At 32.8% G+C, this 26,361-nt stretch overlaps 3 protein-coding genes across 3 annotated transcripts; 1 reads left to right on the top strand and 2 right to left on the bottom strand.

Annotated features, from left to right (window-relative positions):
- The first annotated feature begins 432 nt into the window (after positions 1–432).
- LOC114423810 (DExH-box ATP-dependent RNA helicase DExH9) lies at positions 433–8,404 on the top strand. Its single transcript, XM_028390707.1, has 13 exons — positions 433–663; positions 741–1,160; positions 1,236–1,574; positions 1,651–1,755; positions 2,378–2,488; positions 3,007–3,257; positions 3,580–3,703; positions 3,792–4,074; positions 4,169–4,323; positions 5,278–5,427; positions 5,511–5,743; positions 6,405–6,669; positions 7,922–8,404. The coding sequence occupies exons 1-13, from the start codon at positions 433–435 to the stop codon at positions 8,198–8,200; spliced, it is 2,946 nt and encodes a 981-aa protein (XP_028246508.1). The 3' UTR covers positions 8,201–8,404.
- A 2,014-nt stretch (positions 8,405–10,418) lies between these two features.
- Positions 10,419–11,109, bottom strand: LOC114423809. Its single transcript, XM_028390706.1, has 2 exons — positions 11,015–11,109; positions 10,419–10,895 (listed from the first exon to the last, which is right to left on the bottom strand). The coding sequence occupies exon 2, from the start codon at positions 10,877–10,879 to the stop codon at positions 10,649–10,651; it is 231 nt and encodes a 76-aa protein (XP_028246507.1). The 5' UTR covers positions 10,880–10,895; positions 11,015–11,109; the 3' UTR covers positions 10,419–10,648.
- A 1,232-nt stretch (positions 11,110–12,341) lies between these two features.
- On the bottom strand, positions 12,342–19,405 carry LOC114423808 (casein kinase 1-like protein HD16). Its single transcript, XM_028390705.1, has 16 exons — positions 18,773–19,405; positions 18,550–18,678; positions 18,404–18,477; positions 18,209–18,278; positions 18,074–18,129; positions 17,619–17,690; positions 17,382–17,476; positions 17,227–17,293; positions 16,966–17,095; positions 16,293–16,511; positions 15,385–15,515; positions 14,652–14,826; positions 14,465–14,555; positions 13,307–13,464; positions 12,809–12,997; positions 12,342–12,725 (listed from the first exon to the last, which is right to left on the bottom strand). The coding sequence occupies exons 1-16, from the start codon at positions 19,073–19,075 to the stop codon at positions 12,666–12,668; spliced, it is 2,019 nt and encodes a 672-aa protein (XP_028246506.1). The 5' UTR covers positions 19,076–19,405; the 3' UTR covers positions 12,342–12,665.
- Between the last annotated feature and the right edge of the window lie 6,956 nt (positions 19,406–26,361).

Below are 26,361 nucleotides of genomic sequence, written 5' to 3'. Positions count from 1 at the left end.
AAATATTTTTTATTCCAGATTAGAGACGACGGATGACTCTAAATACATTAGAGTTTGATACTATTAGTGTGACTGGCGGTGTATAATAAATATTGTTTCAAAAAAATAATTAGATACATATTTTTATTAAACAAAGCATTCTTTGCGAACGTAGTTACTAAAGTTTGAAAAAGTATTTATTAATTATATTTATATTTTTTTGAAATAAGAAACTTTCCATATTTAAGTAGCTAAAATTGCAGGCAGGTGGCGAATTTATTTAGTTGAAGAGTGTGGTAGGGCGTTGGCCACCGTTGAAGTTGGGCAAGGTGTGTGGCGGCGCGTAGGTATAAATGATTTGTTTATTTAGATTAGGGTTTATGGTTAGAGAGTAGAGAGAGGCTGCAATTAGGGTTTATGCTAGAGAAACAGAGAACAGAGAGCATTTGATCGATGGGGTCACTAAAGAGAAAGTCCCCAGAGGAGCCTTCAAGTTCAACTTTGCAACCACTCCATGACTGTGTGCACCATGTCTCATATCCAGATGGTTACAACAACGTCCACGCTTCTTCTTCTTCTCCAACTCACACTACTACTTCAGAACCCGCCAAGAACTTCCCCTTCCCTCTCGACCCTTTTCAGTCCAAATCCATTTCTTGCCTCGAAAACGGCGAGTCCGTCATGGTCTGTCTTCAAATCGTATTCTATTTTGTTATTATTTTGCTTTGATTCCTTTTCTCACTTGTTTTCTATACCCTTAGGTCTCTGCACACACCTCTGCTGGGAAAACCGTGGTGGCATTGTATGCTATTGCCATGTCCCTCCGTAATGGCCAGCGCGTGGTCTACACTTCCCCTATCAAGGCCCTCAGCAACCAGAAGTACAGAGAATTCAAGGAAGAATTCTCCGACGTTGGTTTGATGACCGGAGACGTCACAATTGATCCCAATGCTTCTTGCTTGGTCATGACTACCGAAATCTGGCGTAGCATGCAATACAAAGGCTCTGAGCTCACTAGGGAGGTAGCTTGGATTGTTTTTGATGAGGTCCATTACATGCGTGATCGTGAGAGGGGTGTGGTTTGGGAAGAGAGCATTGTTTTGTCCCCCAAGAATTCACGTTTCGTCTTCCTCTCTGCCACTGTCCCCAATGCCAAAGAGTTTGCTGATTGGGTGGCGAAGGTCATTTGCTCTTTATTTATTACCTTTATTTATTACATTAGCTGCTGCTCTAACACTTTAGTAGCTTACTTGCAGGTGCACCAACAGCCTTGTCATGTCGTTTATACAGATTACCGACCAACTCCCCTCCAGCATTATCTTTTCCCTTCTGGAGGTGATGGTCTGTATTTGGTTGTCGACGAAAAGGGAAAGTTTCGTGAAGACAGTTTTCAGAAATCTTTGAATGCTCTCATTCCTGCCACTGAGGGTGACAAGAAGAAAGAAAATGGCAAGTGGCAAAAAGGTTTGGTGCTTGGTAGAAGTGGTGAAGAAAGTGACATATTCAAGATGGTGAAAATGATCATTCAGCGTCAATATGACCCTGTCATACTCTTCAGCTTTAGCAAAAGGGAGTGTGAGTTTCTTGCAATGCAGGTAAAGTCCAAATTCTTGTGCATTGTCAAAAGTATCTATTTCTTTTCATTCTAATGTCTTTTTTTTGTTTCCGTAGATGGCAAAAATGGATCTTAATGGGGATAATGAGAAGGATAATATTGAACAAATATTTTGTAGTGCTATGGACATGCTTTCAGATGATGATAAGAAACTTCCCCAGGCAAGATACTTCCTTAACTTTGGTGCCCCCCTCCCCCTCTTTGGGGCACATTACCACTGCTTATGCAGATTACTGAGTTTTAGCGTTTATAATTTCTCTAATTACTCTACAAATAAGTAGAAGTTCTTATTGATTTTACTTAAGGTCCTTATTTGGGGAGGAAAGAGTTGAAACCAAACTCAACTTCCATTTGTCAGTTCTATTGCAGACTATAACTGAAGTAAACAAGAATGCCACAGGAGTTGTGGGCTTAGGATTTATTAGGCTTGTGTTATTAGGGAGCTTTACCTAGTCTCTGCTGGAAGAGCTTTGCTGTATTTGTGGTTCAGAATTCAAGCATTTTATTTCTCAGTGACAATATTGGCTTATATTTTCAATTCAAGCATTTTAACTTTGGCTTCCCTTTTGTGCTCTGATCATGGTTGTTTCAAGGAAGTCACCATCTGACCGTTTTGTATACACCATGGAATAGTTGAGGAAGTACCTGCCCTTGAATCCTCCCAAAACTTGTTTGATGTTTAAGCTTGCTGTTTCTTAACACCACTGCTTTCTGCCCAACTGTCTAGAAATACAATTTTAGTTGCATGTTGTGTCACTTTTAAGGTATCTTTATTTTTTTTAGGTTTCAAACATGCTGCCCTTGCTGAAACGTGGAATAGGAGTACATCACTCTGGTTTACTCCCAATTCTAAAGGAAGTGATTGAGATCTTATTTCAAGAGGGACTAATCAAGGTTTGTGGAAATGAATCATGAGATATGATACTTTTTTCATCTGTATAAGCCGTGAACCTGTATATAAACTGGATGCCACACTTTGGTTAAAACTTAAAAGCATGAAATTACGTACCTTGGTTAAAAACATAACTACATGCTGGTAAAGGAGTTTATTAGCGGTAATAGTTGCTTAGTTAGTAGCAATTATAACAATCTGTGTGCAGGCATCATATGGTATCCACCCCTGTATTATATAAATCTAAAAGCGATTATTTTTAAGAAATATTCTTTTCGGTCATTAAGCCATGTGACTTCTTATATTGCTCTGAAATCTCATACTAGTCAGGGGTTCCTTATCCTCTTTTTTGCTCTGTAGTTTTGGTTTTAATTTTTAACCTACTAAGATTACTATTGTATTCTAGGAGCAAATATATGTTCATTTGATATTTTGTCTTAATATTGATACAGTTAAGAATCCTTGTTTGATTAAAATTATTAATTCTTGTGATTCTAACTACTGAAATATTTTTCTGTAGTGTTTGTTTGCCACCGAGACATTTAGCATTGGTTTGAACATGCCTGCAAAAACTGTTGTTTTCACAAATGTCCGGAAGTTTGACGGGGACAAGTTTAGGTGGATATCCAGTGGAGAATATATTCAAATGAGTGGTCGTGCTGGTCGACGAGGCATTGATGAACGTGGAATATGTATCCTCATGGTTGATGAGAAGATGGAGCCTTCTACTGCTAAAAATATGGTTAAAGGGGCAGCTGATAGTCTAAACAGGTAAATTGTTGGTTTAATTTAATTTTGGAGAGTTTCATATCTAACAAGGTTCTGCCAGATAATGGTTTACCTGTTCATTTTGTTAGAGGTCTTAATGATTCTGAAACTTAGGAAACAGGTTTCTTGTTGGTGCTCTTGACTATCCAGTACTTATTATTGTCCATAATGGAGACTGTTCAAAATCTAATGCATGATAATATGAGCTTTTGATGATATGATGTTCATCCACTAAAAGAAATGTTATCTATTTTCATATAGCTTGCATAAATAAATTGTTGTCTCTATTACATAATTTTTAAATTTTCCTTCCCCTGCATTTCAGTGCCTTTCATTTAAGCTACAACATGATTTTGAACCAAATGCGGTGTGAAGATGGTGATCCTGAAAATTTGCTACGTAATTCCTTTTTTCAGTTCCAAGCTGATCGTGCCATTCCTGATCTTGAGGTTTGTTTAAATTTATGAAAGCTAGAAATATGATTTGTTCCTGATCTAGAAAAAGTATAATTCTTCTTTCTATTTTTTGCATATACAGAAACAAATAAAGAGTCTTGAAGAAGAGAGGGAATCAATTGTTATTGAAGAAGAAAACAGTCTGAAGGATTATTTCAATCTGCTTGAGCAGCATAGAGCTTTGAATAAGGAGATTCGTGACATTGTGCTGTCTCCAAGGCATTGTTTACCTTTTTTACAGCCTGGTAGGCTTGTCTCTCTCAAATGCACATCAAGTGATGAAGATCTACCCCTCATTTTTATTGAGGATCAGTTGACTTGGGGGTTGGTCATTAATTTTGAAAGGGTCAAGAGTGTATCTGAAGGTGAGAATTCTTAATGGCTTATGGTGATTTATATATGCTCTTGTGTATTAGAATTTTAGTTTGTTGATCATAAAAATCAAAAAACCAATTTCAGATGATGCAAGCATAAAACCTGAAGATGCATCTTACATTGTTGATGTTCTTACGAGATGTGTTGTGAGGAAAGATAAAATTGGAAAAAAATCTATCAAGATTGTTCCTCTGAAAGAAGTTGGAGAACCTCTAGTGGTTTCGGTTCCTATCTCTCAGGTAAAGTCTTTTAAACTGTTAAATGATGTAATATATCTGCAAGGCTGGGACTTAAATGATTTCTTTTTTTAGATTGCATTTCAACAGTATGATGTTTCCAAATCTGTCATTTGGTTTAGACATTTAGTTATGATTGTAAAACAAGAATTCATATACCTCTAATAACAAGACTGAAGCACTTGCTGTTGCTGTAACTTTTATGCTTTTCACTTCTTAGGTTGCAGTAAAAATAGCAAGTTTCTCAACCAACAGGAGTTTCCAAATTAATTGGTAGTTTTACTGTGCATTTATTCGATAAAAGTTCTTAAATATTTCTTTTAAGGTATGTTCGAGAGTGGAGTTTTGGAGGGAAAGGAAAAGGTTGACAATTTTTTTTTTATTGTTATAGTAAAAGAGTTATATAATGTTTATGAAAATAAACACAAGATTAGGGCATCATATTTATGTTAATCTATCATTTTATTTCTTTTGATTTTTAAGCTATCAAATTAGAGAATATTTATTAGAAATGAATATTTTACCTTTTCTTCCCTTTCCCTCCAAATTTTCACTACCAAACATACCCTTGGGATTCTCCTTAAATTGTTGGATCAGATAATTTCATGAAAATTGCCAAGGGAAAAGAAAAAAGCTAGTGTAGGAAGCATATGATGCTAACATTCAAAACTTTGTTCTGCATGGTTGGGTTGATGCGTTTTCTGTCATTGTTTTGAGCATTGCTTTTTTTAACTTCATTGATTTTTACTTACACTATAAATACATCATAACATTTGACATTAGATTCTTAATTTTTTTTTTTAGAGCTGTTCCCTTGAAGCTTCCATGGGATTTAAATTCAGTATTTTCAATCTGATATTAAAGCCTCTATCCAATCCATTCTTAAAATGTTGAATTTAATGGAATTGTATAGGCTTTATGTTTAATAATGATTAGTAAATTATGTGTTGTTTTCAGATCAATACAATAAGTAGTTTGCGTCTATATATACCGAAGGATCTTTTGCCATTGGAAGCTCGAGAAAACACACTGAAAAAAGTGTTGGAAACTCTTACTAGATTTGGTGAGAAAGGATTGCCACTTCTAGATCCTGAAGAAGACATGAAGGTATTGTGCTCATCTATTCATTTATTCATTTTTTCCTTTTGAATCTTTCCCAATTACACAATCTTCATTTTTATTTTTATCAGATTCAAAGCAGTTCATATAAAAAAGCATCTCGTAGAATAGAGGCTTTGGAGAGCCTATTTGAAAAGCATGAAATTGCAAAGTCACCACTTATAAAACAGAAATTGAAAGTTTTTCAGAGGAAGCAAGAACTGACTGCAAAGATAAAGTCCATTAAGAAAACATTAAGATCTTCTTCTGCTTTAGCCTTCAAGGATGAACTTAAGGCAAGAAAGAGAGTTCTTCGTAGGCTCGGGTAATGAAACTTCTTTAGTACTTTTGTTCTTTCCCCCACCCCTTTATGTTTTTTATGCTGCAAAACCTTGAAGCTTTGACTTGGATAGATGTTCGTGTTCTATTCTGAACTGCTTTATATCAGAAGTTTCTACCAACATATTTCTGAAAGGAATTAGTTGTTTCCTTGAAATATTATCTCAGTTTTTGTGCACAAATGCAACATAATACCATTTGGTCCTTTTCCGTTTTTGTCATTTTGAAGTCTTCCATCTGCTGCCTCTGTTAAGGTGGATTAGTCATCCTCTGCTTTTTGTGTGTTTTTTTTCTCTCCCTATTAGTGTTTCTTATTTCCCCCCATACAAAATGCAGCACAATGGTTTGCTGATTTTTTTTTTGTGCTTGTAATTTTTGTTTTCTGCTTTAACCCCATTAAGTTAAAGACACCAAATCATCTTTATATCAACAGTTCCATGTGTTTGGTGACAGAATACTCTTATGCAGTTCTTAGATCTATCCAATAGATCTTAATCTCCTAGAGCCAACTTTTAATGCCCAATTTGTGGGTTTAGCAAAAAATTTATGACTTTTATATATGCTTCTTTCTATCAGATTATTTCAGCAGCCCTATTTGATTGAATTTTGTAGATAAAAATGATATTCACTTCAGATCTTCATTGCAGATACGCTACAAGTGACAATGTGGTGGAATTAAAAGGGAGGGTTGCTTGTGAAATTAGTAGTGCAGATGAACTGACCCTAACAGAGCTCATGTTCAATGGTGTTTTAAAGGACATAAAGGTGGAGGAAATGGTTTCTCTCCTTTCTTGTTTTGTCTGGCAAGAAAAAATTCATGATGCTGCCAAACCTCGGGAAGAACTTGATTTTCTTTTTATGCAATTACAAGACACGGCTCGGAGAGTTGCCCAACTTCAGCTGGAGTGCAAGGTAATGACCAAATGCCAATTCATTGCATATCTGGCATCTAACTGCACATATTGTGTTCCAAGTTTTATTTGTTAAAATCTAGTGTATCATCTGAAAATTATCAAAGTGTTATACAAGTTAGTTCCATTTTGAGGATGGATAATTAGATAAACCTCTTGTTATCACTCTGATCACCTGCATTTTTTCCGATCCAAATTTATCTGATATTCAGTTATGCACTTGGTTGGGAAACATAGTGGACTTGTTTACTACTTCTCCATACTTATGGGATTCATTTGGTCAACTGCCCTCTTTTTGTTCTTCTTTTAGGCATCCCCACCTCATCTTAACAATCCAGGAGTATGCTTCACAAACCAATTAGGTCTAGGAATTCTGGTTTAAAATCTGTTTTTCATTTAATTAACTCATTTGGCCATAGTTATACTAACTTTACCTTTTAGTCCTTATAACTTAGTATTTTTAATTCCTTTTAGTTCCTATGAATTTAGATGGGAGGGGCTAAAAGGGTTAAATATGATATGTATAAGAACTAAAAAAGATTAAAAATGGCTTGTGTAGGGACAAAAATGGATGATTTTTAAATAAAGGAACTAAAGTCAAAGTTTATGCAACTATAGGAACTAAATGAGTAATTAAATCATTTTACAAAATCCCTCCTCCTGACTGCAGCATCTCTAACTAGCAAATCATTGTTTTTCATCTTTGATGCAATTAATTTTGAGCTAGGTCCTGAGTTTTCTTTCTCATGTCTTAGTCATTCTATATACTCCCTCCTCCATTCATTATTATAAATCAATTTTAACTATTTCACATAGATCAAGTTCATTTAAATTAGTTTAATTAATAGTCTTGATTTTGAAAGGAAAAAAATCTAAACTTTTAAAAGTACCTTTATTTGAAAATCCCATCAACTCTATTAATTTCTCTCTCCACCTTAATTATCTTTCTAATACCTCGTTAATTTCAATATGCTAGTAACTGTAATTAGAGATTAAGGGTAGACTTGGAAAAAAAATCATGTTTCATAGAATTTATATGGTGACTTGTATGAAGGAGAGACACGAGTTTCGCAAATGACTTATAAAAGGGAATAGGAGTATATCCTTATCGCCCTTGTTAGCGTCCAATAGACTGCTTTTCCTTGAACCCTGTAGAGTTTGCTATCTCGTAGCTTTTTAGAGTGTCTTCATTTTATAGTTGTACAATGCTTTGACGAATTCTTTTTTCTTTGATCATTTACCAAAAAAAACAGGTGGAAATTGACGTTGAGAGTTTTGTTAAGTCGTTTAGGCCTGACATTATGGAGGCTGTGTATGCTTGGGCGAAAGGTTCAAAGTTCTATGAGATCATGGAAATCACTCAAGTCTTTGAAGGTAGCTTGATTAGAGCAATTAGACGACTTGAGGAAGTTCTTCAGCAGTTAATAGAAGCAGCTAAGTCAATTGGGGAAACTCAACTTGAGGCAAAGTTTGAAGAAGCTGTGTCCAAGATCAAGAGGGACATTGTCTTTGCTGCATCCCTGTATTTGTAGTTCCTTCTAGAAATTATTTATTTGCATACGCACAGTTATGAGAAGCAAATCATGTGGAAGGACACCGATTACATGAAATCGCCCTTGTTTCTCACCTTGGTTTTGATCTCCACTAACACCTACAAACATATAGAACAATTGTACTATTACTACAAGTGAGTTTAAATGAGCAAATTTGAGCTAGAAATCAACCTTTAAATTACAGATTGCTCGAGTTCAATTGTCCGATATTGAGCCATGTCAAATAGGGATAAGGTTCCTTTAAATGAGTAATTCACTTCAGATGATAAAACAAGTTATTTTAGTTGTTGCTTTTTGTTAATAGTAATTTTAGTTGTTAATAAAAAATGAAATTGAAGATTGAGATTATTTTAGTTTCAAATTATGTATTTTATGATAATGATATAGTATGAACTTGTTTTAGTTTTTTGGGATAATATTTTAGAATCAAGTCAATCAATTTTTTATGTGAAATTTATTTTTAAGATTATTTTTAATTTTTCTAAATTTATTTAAAATTATATCTATAAATAAAAAAACAAAAAAAAACAAAATCAATTTAAAATATTTGATGCATTGAATATTAAAAAGTAATAGTTAGAGTTAAATAAAATCAAGTAAAAATTTCAATAGTTGATAAATATGACAAATTTATAACATCGGATATTTATATAAATATATGCTATTATATCTAAATGTTAGTTAAAATTGTATAAAAAATGATGATAATAACTCGAATTTGAGTTCATAAAATAAATAAATAAAAAAGCTTAAATTTTAGTATAATTTTTATGCATTATTGTTATTGTAAAGCATTTCTCTATATACTTAAAACTCTTGAATTTATTAAGTTTTAGGATGCTCATTGTTTTAAACCTTTCTTCTTTTTTGTGTACAAACCATTTCTTTAAACTAACTGAAATTATTAAAAATTTAGAAATCATAAATTGTTTTTTCCTCTTGAATCCCTAATATCATCTTTTAAAACGTTTTACACTAAATTTATTTATTTTTGCTCAGCAAAAGTAATTGTATATATATAAGTACCAGTCGTACTAAAGTTACAATATGAGTTTAGGTAGGCAGCTGGTTCCGACAGTCTTGATAAGGCCCAAGCTAGTCACCTTATATACTACTACAATATCCAGCAGCTGGTATCCTCTCCCAGTTACAAAAGTCTACTGTTAGGTTGCTAGACCACTGGTTAAAGAGCATTGCAAAATCTTTTTCCATTGCTCTGAGCCATGTCCAGACTAGGAATAATGCATCGTCCATCTTGCTTCCATTGAATGTTTCATTTGAAAAAGTGATCCTATTCCTTTGCTGCCAAATAGACCAAGTTAAAGCTACCCACCAACACTTCCATCTGTTGCATATTATCCCTCCATTCATCCCATTTCCATACTGCAGAAAGTGTTGCCTCGGATTTAGAGGGAATGCACCCGAGGTGTTGACCCAAGATAGAGATTCCCACCATAAAGGTAGTGTTTTGGTGCAGTTGAAGAATAAGTGGACTGCATCCTCCTCCTTATTTCTGCAAAAAGGGCACATTAAATCACTTACCTCTACGTGTCTCCTTCGCAAGTTGGACTTAGTTGGCAATCGATCTCTAATTAGCCGCCAAGCAAAGATTGATGTTTTAGTTGAGATCCTTAGCTTCCATAGGTCCGCAAAAGCTCCATCCAAGTTCTCCTCCGCTGTTTCTCCCTGCAACAGATTATACGCACTCTTTGTGGAGTAGTGGCCATTGGGGTCAGGTTTCCACATCCAACTGTCTGTTGTATGTTGCTGAACTGCTATCTGTGCTATCTCCCCCAGAAATCCAACAGCCGAGTCAACTTCATTATCAAATAAGGGGCTTCTCCATGTAAGGTTCCATTCTCAGGCTGTTTCTATGTAGTTACCCCATTGTTGAATGAGTTTTTGTTGCTGACAGGAGATTTGATACAACCTAGGATATTTCATCATTAATGATTAACCATCACCAGTCCAACAGTCCTCCCAAAATCTAATCTTATCTTCACACCCCACCCTCCAAATTGTTCCATTTTGAAGGACATTATTCACCTATTGTTCATGATTTCTAAATTTTTAATTTTCTTATACATCCCAAATCCATAAGTTATTATACAAGCATTCAATTGAAAATTTTCCTAACACAAGACCTCCAAATTAGGTGTGCGTTGTGAATGATGAGAATACATTTAGATTGATAGGATTGGTCGAACTTATAACTATGAACAATATTTAAAAAACACGAGTAATCAATCAATCAAACCCGTGAGTCACTCGTTGAAGAGCATGACCTAATTTCTATTGAATTTAAAATTTTCAGTCTTAAAAATAGCCCAAAAAATCACATTACAAATTAATATAATTCCAGAAGCTGATTCTTACAAAGTTTCACCTGCAAGTAATGTATTTAAATTGAGATGGCCATGAACTTAGCTAGGTACTGGTACTGGTACTGGTGGTGGCGGCGGTGGTGGCGGTAGTGGTGGTGGCAGATGGAACTTGAGCAACACATGCCTTCAGGACAGCTTCATTCTGCCAAACGCGGAGAAGACGCTTCTTAGCGTTGGCTTTTCGGGTGGTTGTGAGTTTTATTCTCTTCCAAACTAGTCCTCCAGAATCATGCTTCTTCACAATCTCCATCACCCGCGTCCCCCAAAATGCCATCTATTGGATCCTAATTCTGATTACAATAGCCAGACACAAACAATCAATCACATTAGGTTACGGATTCCCCAGACATTGGATTGGAAGATCCGTAAAACAACAAAATTGAAATAACGATGACAAGACCCTCCTTACCTTCAATCGATACGAACGGAAAAGGAAAAGCTAGGGTTGCAACTCACGGACTGTTTCCGTGTGTGTATCTGTTGAATTAAAAAGACACTAAGGTCGACATTGTCCATTTTGGTCACAAATTTAATATAATAATTTTAATAAAAAATATTATTTATATTTACTTATATTAATTTGTCAGATTATTCCAAAAGACTTATCTTTTAAAGAACCTAAAGTCTAACATTTTTTAATCAAATAAGTTTTTATAAAAGCCCAAGCTTCATTTATTATTTTGAAAAAAAATTGACCTAACCCAATTCTCATGTAAATTTGGCCAAGGTTCCTGTTTTATGATTTGCCTTATTTTTATCTCTAAGTACACATAAAATGTGAAAAGATTCATAAGAACTTGATACTTCGTTGAGCAATATATAAGGAGTTGGACTCCTTTCTAGTTAACGGAGGAATCCAATAAGAGAAGAAAAGAAAAAAACTTGTGAATCTTGTGGGACTTACATGTGTAGATGTATCCTATAATCATAGCTTTTATCTCTTATACTAGAGTTCTCCATTAGTATTTTTTTTTTCATATATAAGAAGAGCATGAAAGAGAGGAAAACATTGCTCAAGAAACAATAAAGTTTGTCGTTTTTTTTTTAAGCAAGTAAAGTTTGTCTTATAACTCGCTTGTATAAGTTATAGATATTAATTAATTTTTTCATTAATGAAGATTACATGCTCGATTTTTTGAGAAAAAGAAATTACTTTATAAGAATCGAATTTATGAAATAGTGGATTCGGTACACTTGTAAGTGGAATTTTCAATGGTTTGACTTTACTTCAGCTTTTAAATGGAGATTAGAAGGAAGTGATAGCCTTTCAACGGAATGAGGTTCTTGGTTTTATTGTTGTAAAGGTTACTTGTTTCAAAAAAACCTAAACACTCGATGGGTTACTATTTATACATGCTAACTTCCTATCTGGTTTATTAGATGTCTGCTTTTTCTTACCGTCATTTGATGTAAACATTTCCTTTCAGATCAACAGAACGAGGTCGGCAGATAAAGTAACCTAGTTTTAAGTTAATATTGGCACATTTAATTATAAGGAATTATTTCTGAATCAAAAATTATTTGAGCTAAAACAATTTTGGATAACTTTGGTATTAGATAACGTTTCTACTAAATAGCCGAACATCACTTTACTGCAAAATTAAATTTGCAAAACTTCATATTTAACTTGAAAACAGTCATTCTCGAGACCTACGCGATATATTTTTACAAAGAAAATGCCCTCCATGTATAACGTACAAAGAAAAGCATTTCACGGTAAACAAGTGTGCCATGCCTGAGGAAAATTAAAACTATTGGACTCTTTATTCACAAGGAAAACTATCCATACAATGTTTTTATTAGACTAGTCACGGAAACAATCTTGAAAATCAGACAAAAAAAAAAATGATAAAACCTACATATAATACATAATGGAGTAACATATAAAGCCAAGCTGTATACATTAACTGCCACATCCCCCACCCCCAAGGAACTTGTAATAGAATGGGAGGGGAGAGAGAATAATACTAAGATACAACAATTCTCTGCTATGTTATACTTGATTGGGCCATTACAAAATATATAAATTTCAGACACAATACGTTGACCTGTGAAGGAAATTAGCATACTGTGCGCCCATAGCACAAACAAGCAAGGTAAAGGTTTTTTGACCATTTTTCCTGAACATAAACAGAACCAAAATGAAGATATCAGTCTCGGTATTGACTTTACAAAATCAAGTACTTCATTAATCAAAACTTACCTTAACATGTGTGCTTGGAAATTGAGATGTACGCAGAGTTTCCTGGGTTTCATCTCCTGGCCTGCGCCTAGGAATGCTAAGTATAAGAGCAGATTGATCCCATGTAGCAGCCGTTGCTGTAATCCTATAACCATTATCCCATCGTCTGTGGATTCCCTCACTAGGATAGAGAAAATCAAGTTCAACAACCTACATTTAAAAGATGGATAATGAGAGCAAGGATTAGGTCTAGTGGCAGAGTCAATAATTGAAGTACGGACTGTTTCAACCCAAAAGACATATAGATCTTTTGCACATAATCATTAGAAAAAAACAACTGTATATGAACAATAAGTAACTTAAATCATTTAATTTCCAAAGAAAAATTCAAGCAAGCTGTCATAAAAAACATGCCCACATTTTAAACTCAACATGAGATGAGTTATCAGATACAGATCTTTCAGCCCTAATTTTACCTGATGAAAATTAACCAATTCAATCTAAAAATATAAAGCAAACCTGATCACTGAATCCAGCATTTCGTGACATAACAACACCCCAACGACTTCCAGCAGTAGCCATTGAAGTCACATGAAAACCTTCTCTCCACTTCTTGTTTATCCATTTGAATGGGAATGAGTCACTTACTTTGTATGATTGTTGTGTATACTGTGTGCCTGCATAAATTAGACCACAAGTCACCAAAAATCAGAGTTAGCAACAGCAGAATGCTTGTATGTAGAGATCTGCAGAAATTCATATCTTGGTCCAAAGAAAAACACTAAAAATAGCTCACCTAAAATAACAGTAAAAACACAATACTTAAAGGTGGTGTTTGTGCCTTTAGAATCCAAAGGCTACTGCCTCCCTCTCCCACTCATATACGAATGAATTAGTTTACAACTTCTACTAATTGTAAATTTGTAATTAGTTGTACGTACAGCATAAATATAGGTCAACTGTTACCTCTCCGCTCTCACTACTCACCAATAGCACCCCTTTACCCAGCACATCCTTCCAACCCTTCAGAAAATCCCAATCTAACCCAGACCAAAAAGTAGACAACAATATGTCCACTCTTGTATCAATTGAATTCAAACAGACAAAACCCCTATGCATGTGGAGAAACGACATACAACCTCTTCACCAAACTTGTACAAGTGTGAAGATCATTTAAAAACCCATTTACACAATGTTCATTTGTAATTATTCCAAATAAAAAATACACAACAAATTAAATGAACTCCATAAAATTCACCAAGTCTATCCAACCAATAAAAATGTGCTTCAACATTTGGAATGCTTCTTATATTATAATCACCTTTGCTTCAGTTTCTGTGGATCCTACAGAAAGCATGATAGTTAAAAGAAAGCTAAGACATAAAGTTACTTTTCCCCCTTTTCCCATTTTTTGAGTGGAAAATCATGAAATCGGCAACAGGAGGTGCATTAACCCACAAAGGTTAGGCCCTTTTTGAGGGGTTTTGGAACTGTTAAGAGTTAAGGCATGCCCTCATCACAGATTACTGGGCTATATATTGAGGGGAGCTTGACACTAAAACCAAAAATTTATTGATGTAGATAAACCCAAAACATGACCAAAACACCAAGTATAAAAAGTAAAATTGCAGCAATAAAGACCAAATTCCAAAACTAGTTCATTTTTAAAAAACAAACCTTTTGACATCACCACGAGAGAGCTCCCATTATTAGCCCCTGCAATAGAAGTAATGTAATAGTTCTTCTCCCACTGTTCCATGATCCATTCCTGAAAAGAAACAGAATCACAGGCAAGATTCATCATATGAAAACAGATAGCTAATTATATGACATGTACTGATTTACATAAATCATATAATTTCACCTTGTGTAAGAAAAATGGAGACAACTTATAAACTTGACTTGAAAAGCCAGTTCCTGCATCCATAATAAGGGCCCAGAGATTGGAACAAGAAGCCACACAACTAATCAGAAGGCCATCAGCAATCCCTCTCTCCACATGTTGTGCTAATCTTGCGTCCGCTACATTGTAATGGTACCTAATTACAATCAATTCAGAAGCCATAAGACACAGTCATAACAAAATAATCAAGCAGTAGAAACTTTTGCCTTGAAGGTAAAACTGTAACTTTATTCATGCAGAATACAAGCACTGCATTCTTTGTAAAATAACTAGATTCACTGTTATTGCTTCCTGAGTCGAGCAAAATAAACATTGCCACTACCGGTATTGCAGCATCTAGTCTATTGCATCTATGAATTATGAAAAATCACAAAAACTGCAGCAATCTCAACATTTACACTACCACATTATACTTCCATAATCAGACTGTTGAAATTACTTATCTTTTGGCAAATACTGTTGAAATTGCTTAATCAAAGCATTAAGCAATTTCAACAGTGCATTAAAATTGTTTTTCAAATCAAAGAAACGTATTTTATTATATTACAAGAAGTAAGAGACAAGCAAACATTTCTTTGATTTGAAAACAATTTTTAACAATAATATAATACAAAAGTGCATTAAAAAAGAATGATCTCAGATATCCAATTGCTCAATTAAAGGAAGCTGCAACAAAAAGAGACTGCAGCTCTACCTTTGCTTCATTGGCAGTCTTGCATTGTAAACTGAAATCCATTGTGTAGCAGGAACCCCCAAACGAACCTTCTTTTTGGGCTGTGAATCATCCTCTTCCTCAATATTCAATCTACCCCTCTTCTGCCCGACCTGGTAAATTGTTTGAGGGAACAAGGGATCACACCATGAACACAAAGACCCAAACCATGAAATAAAAATAGTGCCAAAAGATAAGAGCAATTTCTCATGTTACTGTAGTTCCGTATGGTGAGTGATACATTATATGAAATACATCCAATGCTATCTTCCAGTAATTTAGAGTATCTTAATTCTTAGATTATCTCTTAGTTCCAATGTTTTCTTAATATCCCCAAGATTTGTTTTCATATTAACAGTATTTCATGAGTTTTCCTTAATTTAATTAAGATTATGATCCAGCATTAGTGTAAATTTATATTTTGTATCACAGATTTAACACATATCAAATCAATATCATTGCAGAGTATTAAGTCTCTTTTATGGCTTTTTCTTCTCTCGATACCTAAAACCCTATAACACTGCAACTTCAGCATAGCCCCACTAAGCCTTGCAGCCATTTTCTAACATGATTTGTGCAGTGTACAGTACAGTTGTCAGTGGGTAAGATTACTGAAACTTCAGCCTAAGCCCATTAAGCTGTATGGTTTTCTGATAGAATTTGTGTGTGGTAGTGCAGTGCGGCATACACTTGTCATGTTTAATGTAACTATTGTACATAATTAACTTTACTAAAATAGAGCATGCAGTTTAAGGACTAAGACAACATCCTGTTTGTAAATGGGGAAAAATTCCCCCAACTTGTTTCTGTGCAGTTTCTATATATACTAAATATAGAAGACTTGATCATTCAGAAAAACTGATACTCTAAAATCACACGATAGACATTACCTTTTGAGCACCTTCAGTGTTAATTGGCCTCAATGCAGGATTCGGTCCAAGCATACCATCAAACAAAGATATTAGCCTGGAATAGTTAGGTTCTTCATCAAACTTCATGTTCACTACAATCTCAAGGAACTGCCTAAAAGGAGCAGGGCAAAAACAGCATAGCATCTCAGGAGATGTTCCCATCTTCTTTTTGCAAACAAGGAAGGATTTATGATCACCCTAAAAAGAAGGTAAAATCAGATTAAAACAGAATATGTAGAAAAACTCTATCACCACATGTAGTACTCACCATTCTGAAATAGGTGTTGTTATATGGTGTTGCAAAAGAATTATGAAATTCCCAAGTTCTAGATAAATAAATTCTCCAAACACATCCTGAATTAACCGTTTCTTGGGAGTATATGTTATTAATACCTTATCTCTCGAGCAAAAAATAGTTATTGTTAGAGGGAGGACAAAGTTGGAGAAAGGTAATAAACGTTTTCTTGGGAGGACAAAGTTAGAGAAAGGTAATAAACGTTTTCTTGGGAGGACAAAGTTAGAGAAAGGTAATAAATGTTTTCTTGGTATTGTAAAACAACAGATAATTTGGAACAAAAAATAATTGTTAAAACATTTATTTCACAATGGAGGAAGTACTTGGTGAGAATATAAAATAAATAAATGGATATACCTGATAACCTTGCCAGGGTAACCTGCCTTTATGAAGGAAGATGAGTGTATATGCAAGAGATTCAAGATCATCCCTTCTACTAGCAGTTCTTCCCAAATGAGCATGAACACTGGCATATCGAACAGTCCCTCTGCAAAAATTAAAAATATAAGACTGAAGCAGATGGATAAATGATAACCATGAACATAAAACAACAAAAACCATAATAATAGAAACAAGTAGAATTTAAGAGAAAAATCAAAAGGAAAGAAAAAAGGTAACCTAAACATATCAGGACGTTGATCATATTCAACATGCTGCCCACTGGAGGTGTCTCTCCACTTTGTTGCTGCAAAATACGTGCTTATATGAGAAAGGTCAAAAAGGAGAGTGTAAATACGAATGAAATGCATCATCCTTGAATTGCAACTACTAACCTAATCCAAGGTCTACAAGAAACAATTTCTTTTCTTGTGGTGTAGAAGGTTGACCAAGTAAAAAGTTCTCTGGTTTTACATCTCCATGCACATAGCTGTAATGAACAATAGAAATATCATGTTAGGAAAACAATAAATTCAAATCAAACATTAAAACACTCAGATTATGGCAAAGGCAAACAAATAAAAAAGGAAAAAGTTAAATATAAAAAAAAAAATCTTTTACCAACAACATACCCTCTTGCATGCATCTTCTCCAGGATCGACAGGGACTCGACTGCAATACATGCAACCATTTCCGCAGTCATCCTACACATTCAAAGGACAAGCAATAACAGATTTTCAAAGAAAAACAAGGAACAAATTAGTCATTGTAGAAAGGAAGGAAAATTAAGCTCAGACCAAAACCAAATTAAGGAAAAGAAAACCAAAAGATGACACCATGAAGCATGTAATACTACTAACCAACTACAACTATTGCATCTCCAACTTCTTTTTCTCCAATCTTTTAGTTAATTCAGTTATGTATACATGTGGAAGAAAATGAAGCTAAAAAGGAGTCACCTCACTTCTATATAAACATTTATAAAAAAGCCTATAAACACAAAATCAATTATAATCGCTCTTATTTTGAAACAAAAGGCCTATAAACCACACAGCAGATACAATAAAAAGGGTTAGCTTATACTCACGTCTGGCTTGAGGAATTCCAAACATCCCACAAGCTTGGACCAAGCATGTCCATCACCTGCATACGTACCCAAATAAAAATGTTCTATAGTAAAGTTGGTGACGAGAAAATAAAATGGTTGTTGTGTAGGTCATACCATCACATAATATTCCCCTTGTCTCCCTTTGTAGTGTACTTTAGGTATTCCATGACTGCCACCAAGGGTGCTTTTCACAAAACAAAACATTAAATAAATAAAAAAACTCAGGCAATTTCACTTAAACACAAATCTTGTGCATAACCGAAAGCAATCGTCGACACATATCTCTTGCAACATAAACAAAGCACCTACTTGTACACTTGCCACTCGTAAGGAGGGCCATAGTTACAGCCTTTGCTGTTCCTGTGCTCAAATTTCAAAGCCACCTGAAACACGAAAGAATCAGTCAATGCCGTAGAAAATTGTTCAAACAGTGAGGTAACAAGAGAAGCTTTTACCTCAGTGGCACCAGCACCAGTGCTCCGGTCGTTACCACCAGTGACTCGTCGGCCAACAAAAACCTGTCCAAAGCCACCTTTGCCCAGCTTCCTCTCTACTTTGTAGACAGGTGAGCCTCCTACTTGAACCTTTTTATTAACAAATCAATAAACAATAAGCACCTTGACATATTACTCATTAAGCACAATATAACAATTAAAAGATAATAAAAGAAAACAATACCCTCTCCGGAAAAGGAGCTGCGTTGGTGTCATCTTCTTGTGCAACACCCTTGTTTGCACTCAAGCCACCGCTCTCGTCGGCCATGGCGGCGTCGTCTTTCTTAGTGTGATCGGATATTACTGTAAGGGGCTTCTCCTCTTTTTTGGCCGCCAAACGAGTTCTTGGCCTCTCCGCTGCCGCTGCTGCCTCCCTGGCGACTGCAGCGCGAGTCTTGACGTATCTCCCCGCCGGAGACGGTGGTTCAGAGCTTTTACGAGCAATCGGAGCACGACGTCGTCGCGGTCCACTACGAAGCTCCGACATTCTCCAAACCCATGCAATCGATTCGCAGCGCCAAGATCATTATCACGAAAGCTGCGACGCCCGATTCATCGATGCAATTGTTTTGCTTTGTTCACCAAAGAAGGAAATAACAAAGAGCAAGAGAATCGAATCGATGATGGAGGATTAGGGTTAGGGTTCGTGGATGGATGGATGGATGAGGAAAGTGAATGATAGCTAGCAGATTAAAAATGGAAAGAAAAATTAAAAATAGAAAAATCCAATCCAATAAATAAATAGAATGAAAGAAACGGAAGATGAAAAACAAATTTTTTTTATTGGTCAAAAAGACTATAATTAAGGCATGTGTCTCCTCGGTTCACACTCCACCGAGTATCTCACAAACTTAGGTTTTTTGTCGGCAATGGTATTGATTTTAGTTTATAAGGTTAGTCACATTTAAAATTTATGATTTCTTCTTAAGATTATATTTTGCTGGAATCAAATTTATATTTTTTTTCACAAATTCAATATACTCAGTGGACATTCACATTAAATGATTGTTAATTATAAAAAATCTACATCTACATTTACATTTATATATATAATATAAAAGAAGAGATTAATTTACTTTAAGAGTATTTATTATTTTAATTATTAATTTTTAAAAAAATTAATAATTAATTACCATCGTTAAATTTTTGAAAAATAAATGAGAAAAAAGAATTAAGAATTACTCTTGGTTGGAGTGAATTCACCAATCCTCGTCCTCGTAATATAAAATAGGAAACGATAAATATCTACCTTGGATTGTACCATCACTTTCATTTAATAATTTATCCGCACACGTGCTTTGTACAATTTAATGATCCGACATCGTTAAACAATTTGACAGTCTTTCTATTTTTCTAAGTATGTTAAGCATAAGATTTTTTTTATTGGGTTACAATTGTATTGGATAGGTTGATGAGTACCTTGACATACAACTAGGTACTAATTCTTATATTTACAATAATATTTCTTATGTGTAAATTAATTCAATTTTTTATGTTAAATTAATTCAATTTATTCTCCAAACAAATAAATTTTATACAAATCACGTATCCTTTTAAAAATATTAAAAGAATATTTTTTTTACCTTTCACTTTAAACGATTTTTCGTATTATTTTGTGTAAATTATTATTATTATTATTAAACAAAATATTTTTTTAATCTAATTACTTTTTATTTTATAATTATATGATTTTTTTCCTATTCTGCTATGATAATATTATTTAGTGCTATCAGCTACAGTGTTTTTTGTATTAATGAATTTTTTCTTCAAATGTTATATCATTCATGCCTAAAATGTAGTGAGGTGATGGTTCCGGACACAAAAGAAAGCCAATGAATGCGGCAAACCCATCAATTAGGGGCAATCTTTAAAAAAATTTATTGCCCGTGGCTAAAATTTAAATTAATATCATGAAAGAGATAACTTTTGTAAATAATTTATTACTTTTAAATTGAAAATTATAATATTTATAAAAAAAATTATTTACACTGACGTCATACAAAAATTTATGACTTTAATTTTTTATTTTCTTAAAAACATGATATTAAAGTGGTAAATGAAATTTTTTTATTGAAGTTATAAATTATTTTAGGACTTTAACTTTTTTTCATGTATTTTTAAAAATTGTAAATAATTTTTTATTTTGATTATTTAATAAATTAATTTATGTTATCTTTTATATTTTTATTTAATATTTTTTATTTTTTATATGATTTTATTTAATATTTCTACAATTTTTTATATTATTTTATTTAATATATTTTTTATATTTTTTACCAATGCTAATGATTATTAAATTTTTTTAAATTAAAAAAAATGAAAATGACTTAAATTGAAATAAAAACATTAAAATACATTACATATCTATTTAACAAAAATATTAAAATATTTTTTACTAATATTAGTAAATAATATTAACTTATAATTTAACAAATAATATTAATTTTAAAAAAATAATTTTTACAATTATCGTTAAATAAACTAATAATTTCATATAATAGTATTAATTAATTTTATTTTATAAATTATTTTAATATTAACGAATAAAATATAATTTAATAATAAAAGTAGTTGCTAAAATAAAAACAGCATAATACATTTTAAAGTCAATCAATGATATCCTACTTACTTGGTGCAAAAATACTATTCTTCATTGTTTTACCACTATGAACAAATATACTATTTTAAAGTCAATCAATGGTCTTTTACAACTTCGGGTTGGTGTACTTAAATGAAATTTGTTGTTTGAAGATGAATTGTTATATAGGCATGTTCTAATATGCACAATGAGAAATGCACTGAGTCAAATGCCTTGCCAAATCAATCAACTAAGCTAGTTCCTTCTCAAGGAGCACAATTTTTGCAATCTTTTTTAGGAATTCATTTAGCCATCTTTCAACCGTAAAGGGATAATGCTACCAAATTGCCTTAAAATCACTACTTTCTTCAACTCAAACAAATATTGTTTGTGTTCACATATAAAGAAAAAGGGGAAACTATGAAAGTATGGCGTGAATGTGACACCCAAATGTTTCATTCAATTGCATACAAGGTCATAATAATTTTTTTCGTTGTATGTTTTAATCATTAGGAGTTACAATTTTTCTCATTGTAGAGTAAACATGACTACGAAAAAGATCAATCTAAGACCAATTTGAGTGTGTGTGTGTGTCTCTCTCTCCAAATATGTTATCAACAAAGTTAACAAATGAATGTGATTAACCAAATTATATGATAATTTATTCTTTCTTGAATCATCTTGTCTTCTTTATGTCAAATTTGTACAACATAAAATTATCGAGACTTTGCACATGACAGTGTAAATCATGTTTTTTAAGATTTAAGCTCATTTGACATATTTTGTGTGTCAGTTGGGATTTCTGTTTCTTTTTCTACAATATTAACTCATAGTCAGTGCCACTCATATATGTCCCTTTACTAGACAAGATAATTTTATGAATATACATCATTGTTTGGTTAATGAGTAGCAATGTTTGTTGTCCAATGTCTTTGTCAAGATCTTTAGTGGTTGGGGTGATAGATGAGAAGTTTGAAAGTGAGTATCAGATTTTGTTTTAGTAAGTTGTTAACTTGTTGGCAAGTGCACCAATTGTACTTAAGTGATACAAACTCAATTATTAAGCAATGAGAAGAAGTAGAAGAAAAAATGAATTCTAAGTGTGAAAATTGGGGGTAAAATAAAAGAAGAAAGATAACAAGAAAAATAAATAATTGTTTAAATGTAAAAAGATGAAGTCAGAATGCAATAATATTTGAGGCTTAGTATACCAAAAGTACTTATAGTGTAATGTAGTAGATTTTCTCTAATTAATGAAATTTTTGTTTTCACCCGCATCTATTAAATTATCCTATCTTTGGTTTCCCGCACGAAACACCTAGTTTATTTATCATTTTCCCTCAAATTTCTTTGGAGAGATAAAATAACAAACCACATTAAGATAAGAGATGCAAAAATTTTTGGACAAAATAAATATCAATCTATTTCTAACAATGAATTTATTTAGATTCCTTCCCCAGTTCTTTATAAAATTACCATTTTTCAATGCATTACCCTCTAAACATTATATGGGTGACCAGATTATAATAACAGAAAAACACAGAGAAAAACATAAAAATAGAATTGCATTAAATAGATAATAGGAAAGAATTACATTACAAGAGTTTGGCCTCCAGGTTCCCAACAAAATGGAATTTAGCCTCTTATAGCTACGAGAAACTTTACACTTCACAGACTAATGGAAGAAGGGACTGGATGCCTAATAGCAAGAAAATGAGGAATGACTAAGGAATAGGGTTTCCCCTAAGGGATAGGCTCAGGCTTTTGATAGCTATGAGACTCGGTATTTTTTTTTCTTTCTACTTTATATTCCTTTATAGGCATAATGTAGTTTACTTTTCATGTTGACCTCGCGCTAAGTGCGCATCTGGGCTTCCTTGTGGGCCTTCTCGCGCTAAGCCTGGGTTGCATAGAAACTATGCACTAAGCCTGAACTTGTTCGATAAGCGAGAGTGCGCGTTGAGTCTGGATTGCACGTTAAGCGAGCTATCCAATTCCTTCAATGCTTTTTCTTCCAGATTTTTCATCAATTTCCTCTAAAGTGCTTGAAATATTATTCTTTTGACTTTTGCTAATAAAAAATTGCAAAGATGTTAATTTATTCATTATTTGATTAAAAATAATAAAGTGAAGAAATTATTATCATTATTAACCAAAATTGTCTATCAAATTAGCTCAGATTTCACAATTATCATAAGTTTAGAGGCATACTTTATGAGGTTCCACAAGTCTATGTAATGCGTGCATCTACATCACTTTAAAATATTGTGGTTAAGAACAACAATGTCAATGTTTCAATGGGTGTTTGTTGTCATCATAGGAATAATTCAAAAAAAAAAAAAAAAAGGAGAGACCATGCTCACCCAAAACCCAACAAAAATGGCTACAATTTCTTCTTTGTTGAGGAACATGCAATATTTTAGCAATTACATCATAGCAGGGATAGGGATATTAGTAGGATGATTGGTGAACTTTGGAACAAGTTAAAAGAGCTTGAAAAATCTATATGCACACACAACTTGTTAGGTATTATTAGGTTAAACTATTTACTTGATCATCTCTGTTTTAAGTTTTAGTCCCTACATATATGCATAAAAACTAAGTTTTGGTCCTTGTTGTTAACATTAGATAAATTATTTTGTTGGTGTAAAACTTGTACAAAAACTTTATGACAATGATAAACAATCACAATAAATTGTGTAGGGACTAAAACTTAACTTTCACGTACATGCACTAAAACTTAAAATGGTCAGAGGTATAATAAACAAGTTAATACTTTAACCACATTACAAATTTTTAGTGTGTACTACGTGCATTTTTTAAGATCATATGTGATAGTAATGCGTTGAGTTTCACTAATTTAAGGTTTATCAAGAAAAAGTTGTTAGAGATAGAGGTATACGACAAAAATGAAGGATTATCGTGAGAAATTAAAGATAGGCCCTGTTATTAGTGATACCATGTCGCTATAACAACGACTTCGTGATACAAGTTTGGTAGATGTGGATGTAAAATTTGTAGGTTTTGAAGAAAGTAATTTCTGGTGAAAGTGAGTATGAAGATGCCATTATGGACGTTGAAGCTAACTATATAGGACTAGACAGGAGGGTGAGCTTTTTCGTCATTACAGGGGAGAAATGAATGTTGGGGTTAAAAAATGAATGAGAGCAAAAATATGTTGACACTATTTTAGTGTAGACAACAATTTTTTTTATTTAACATTTCACAATTGAGATAGGATTTATTTCTAGTTTTAGGATGCTCATGGTGCCTTTTGTGTTTTAAAGATTAATTCATGACTAAATGCATTTTATTATACATTGAATGTTGGCATAGACAATGGTGGCGTAATTAGGAGTGTGTTGGATAGGCAAAAAAATACACATTACAATGCATAAATAAAAAGTTATGTGAGTTGGATTTAATTAGATGCAATCGTATTTCAAATACATCTTAAATAATTAAAAATTTCATGTGTTTGCATTCAATGAAGTGAATTCTGTAAACACAAAAAACATTTATTTTCTAAGGGATTTTCTTTTGTGTGAAAAACCATGTGTTACCATTTGGTTCCCATTGCTTATAACGTGGAGTTGTCAAGTAGAAATTGAACATTCAATTAACTCAGACATCACATACTCTCGCATTTTGTTTAGAGTTTTCTAAGTTTATGCAACATGTATCTAAGTTTATGCAACATGTATTAAAAGGCATTGAGCTAGTTAATGATTACATTATTATCTGGGACGTTGAAATCTTATTATGGTTTTATTATCTGTATTTAAAGGAGTTATTCCTTTTATAAAAAAATTATAAAGATAAAATAGAAGCTGTGATATTTTTAAAAACTAAAAACTTATTAAAATTAAAATATAATAATAAACAGTTTTAGTGGGAATGCTCATTTTCTATATTCTTGAAATGATATCAAGTTTATTTTCTTTTCATTCTTGATTAACACTGAAACAATTTTTTTATGCATAACACAAACAATTGTTTCTATGCAAACTTGCCTCAAAGTTTAAGATAGTAATTGAAAATAATGTTACTTATTTTAGTATTTTATTATTCTAAAATTCATAATTGTAGGCTGAATTGATAGAAATAGGACTGTAGGAGACTACTTCAATGCTCTACTTCTAAAAGTGTTATTGTGTTTTAAAATTTTTTTTTTTTTGTTTAGCCAAAACAGAGGGAATAATTAATATTTTTTCCTTCTTTTTTCACTATGTCCTCTCTACTTCCAAACAAAGATTTTAATTTGCCACGAAGCCGATTTCTTATAACTAAATATTTAATACAAAAATTGTTTTGTGGAAGTACAATACGACACAAGTATTCTTAATTTTTTGTTTTGAGATTTTTAAATGTTCACATGCAATAATTTTGTAACGGCTATAAGCTATCCACTCCATTAAAAAAAAAATGCAAGAATTTTGCTAACAAAAGCAATCAATGGGTTAAGCCTTGTACTGTTATACAAACTAAAGTTGGTGAGCACGGATGTAGCAAGTATATAAACTTATATTTTTTTATGGTTAAATCACAATTTTAGTTTCTTTGTAATTTTAAAATTTAAATTTTAGTCTCATTTTTAAAAAAAATTATAATTTTGATTCCTCCATCCATTGATGATGGTCAGCAATAAATATTATTACATTAAAATAAATTAATGATGTGGTAAAAATAAGAAAAATTAGGATAAAAATTATGAAAACACCAAGTGATTGTAAGAATTTGTATACTCTTTCAGTTGCACATTTCGTACTTTATACTCTTTGCTTAATTTTTTTTATTTAATTAATTCAAAGTATATAATTTTTTTGACGAGCTTAAATTCACAATTTTTCTTTTTTTTTTCTTCATTTAATTCATTAACAACGTTTATTTTGTAGGTTGCACGTTTCGTACGGTCAAAATCATATTGAAAAGTCCCTAGAACGAACTGTTTCCGTATACTACACCTTTCATATTTTTGAAAGAGTAGTTTTATTTTTGGTACAAAAATATTAACTACGAATCCCCATATATCTATGGATGATGAATTGCCCATTCAAAAAAAAAAAAAAATGGAAGATAATATACTTTGTCTCTTATAATTTAGCGATTTTTTTATTTTTGTTTTACAATTATTTTTTCTTTAATATGTATTTGTTTTATTTTTTCATCCTTTTTAGATAACATTTTGAATAGTA

The sequence above is a fragment of the Glycine soja genome, chromosome 8 (genome assembly GCF_004193775.1).
Source record: "Glycine soja cultivar W05 chromosome 8, ASM419377v2, whole genome shotgun sequence".
Taxonomy (NCBI): domain Eukaryota; kingdom Viridiplantae; phylum Streptophyta; class Magnoliopsida; order Fabales; family Fabaceae; genus Glycine; species Glycine soja.
The sequence above is the reverse complement of the archived record's forward strand: the minus strand, read 5'-3'. Positions and strand labels throughout refer to the sequence as shown.

Bases quoted from the DNA above. Each gene is read 5' to 3' on its own strand.
- LOC114423810 (XM_028390707.1), top strand. From the start codon at position 433: ATGGGGTCACTAAAGAGAAAGTCCCCAGAGGAGCCTTCAAGTTCAACT. The intron at 3,704-3,791 runs GTTTGTTTAAAT...TTGCATATACAG, and splicing joins GTGCCATTCCTGATCTTGAG to AAACAAATAAAGAGTCTTGA. The intron at 5,428-5,510 runs GTATTGTGCTCA...TATTTTTATCAG, and splicing joins ATCCTGAAGAAGACATGAAG to ATTCAAAGCAGTTCATATAA.
- LOC114423809 (XM_028390706.1), bottom strand. From the start codon at position 10,879: ATGGCATTTTGGGGGACGCGGGTGATGGAGATTGTGAAGAAGCATGAT.
- LOC114423808 (XM_028390705.1), bottom strand. From the start codon at position 19,075: ATGTCGGAGCTTCGTAGTGGACCGCGACGACGTCGTGCTCCGATTGCT. The intron at 18,130-18,208 runs GTATGACCTACA...GTACGTATGCAG, and splicing joins AAGGGGAATATTATGTGATG to GTGATGGACATGCTTGGTCC. The intron at 17,096-17,226 runs GTTACCTTTTTT...TAATTTTTGCAG, and splicing joins CAACGTCCTGATATGTTTAG to AGGGACTGTTCGATATGCCA.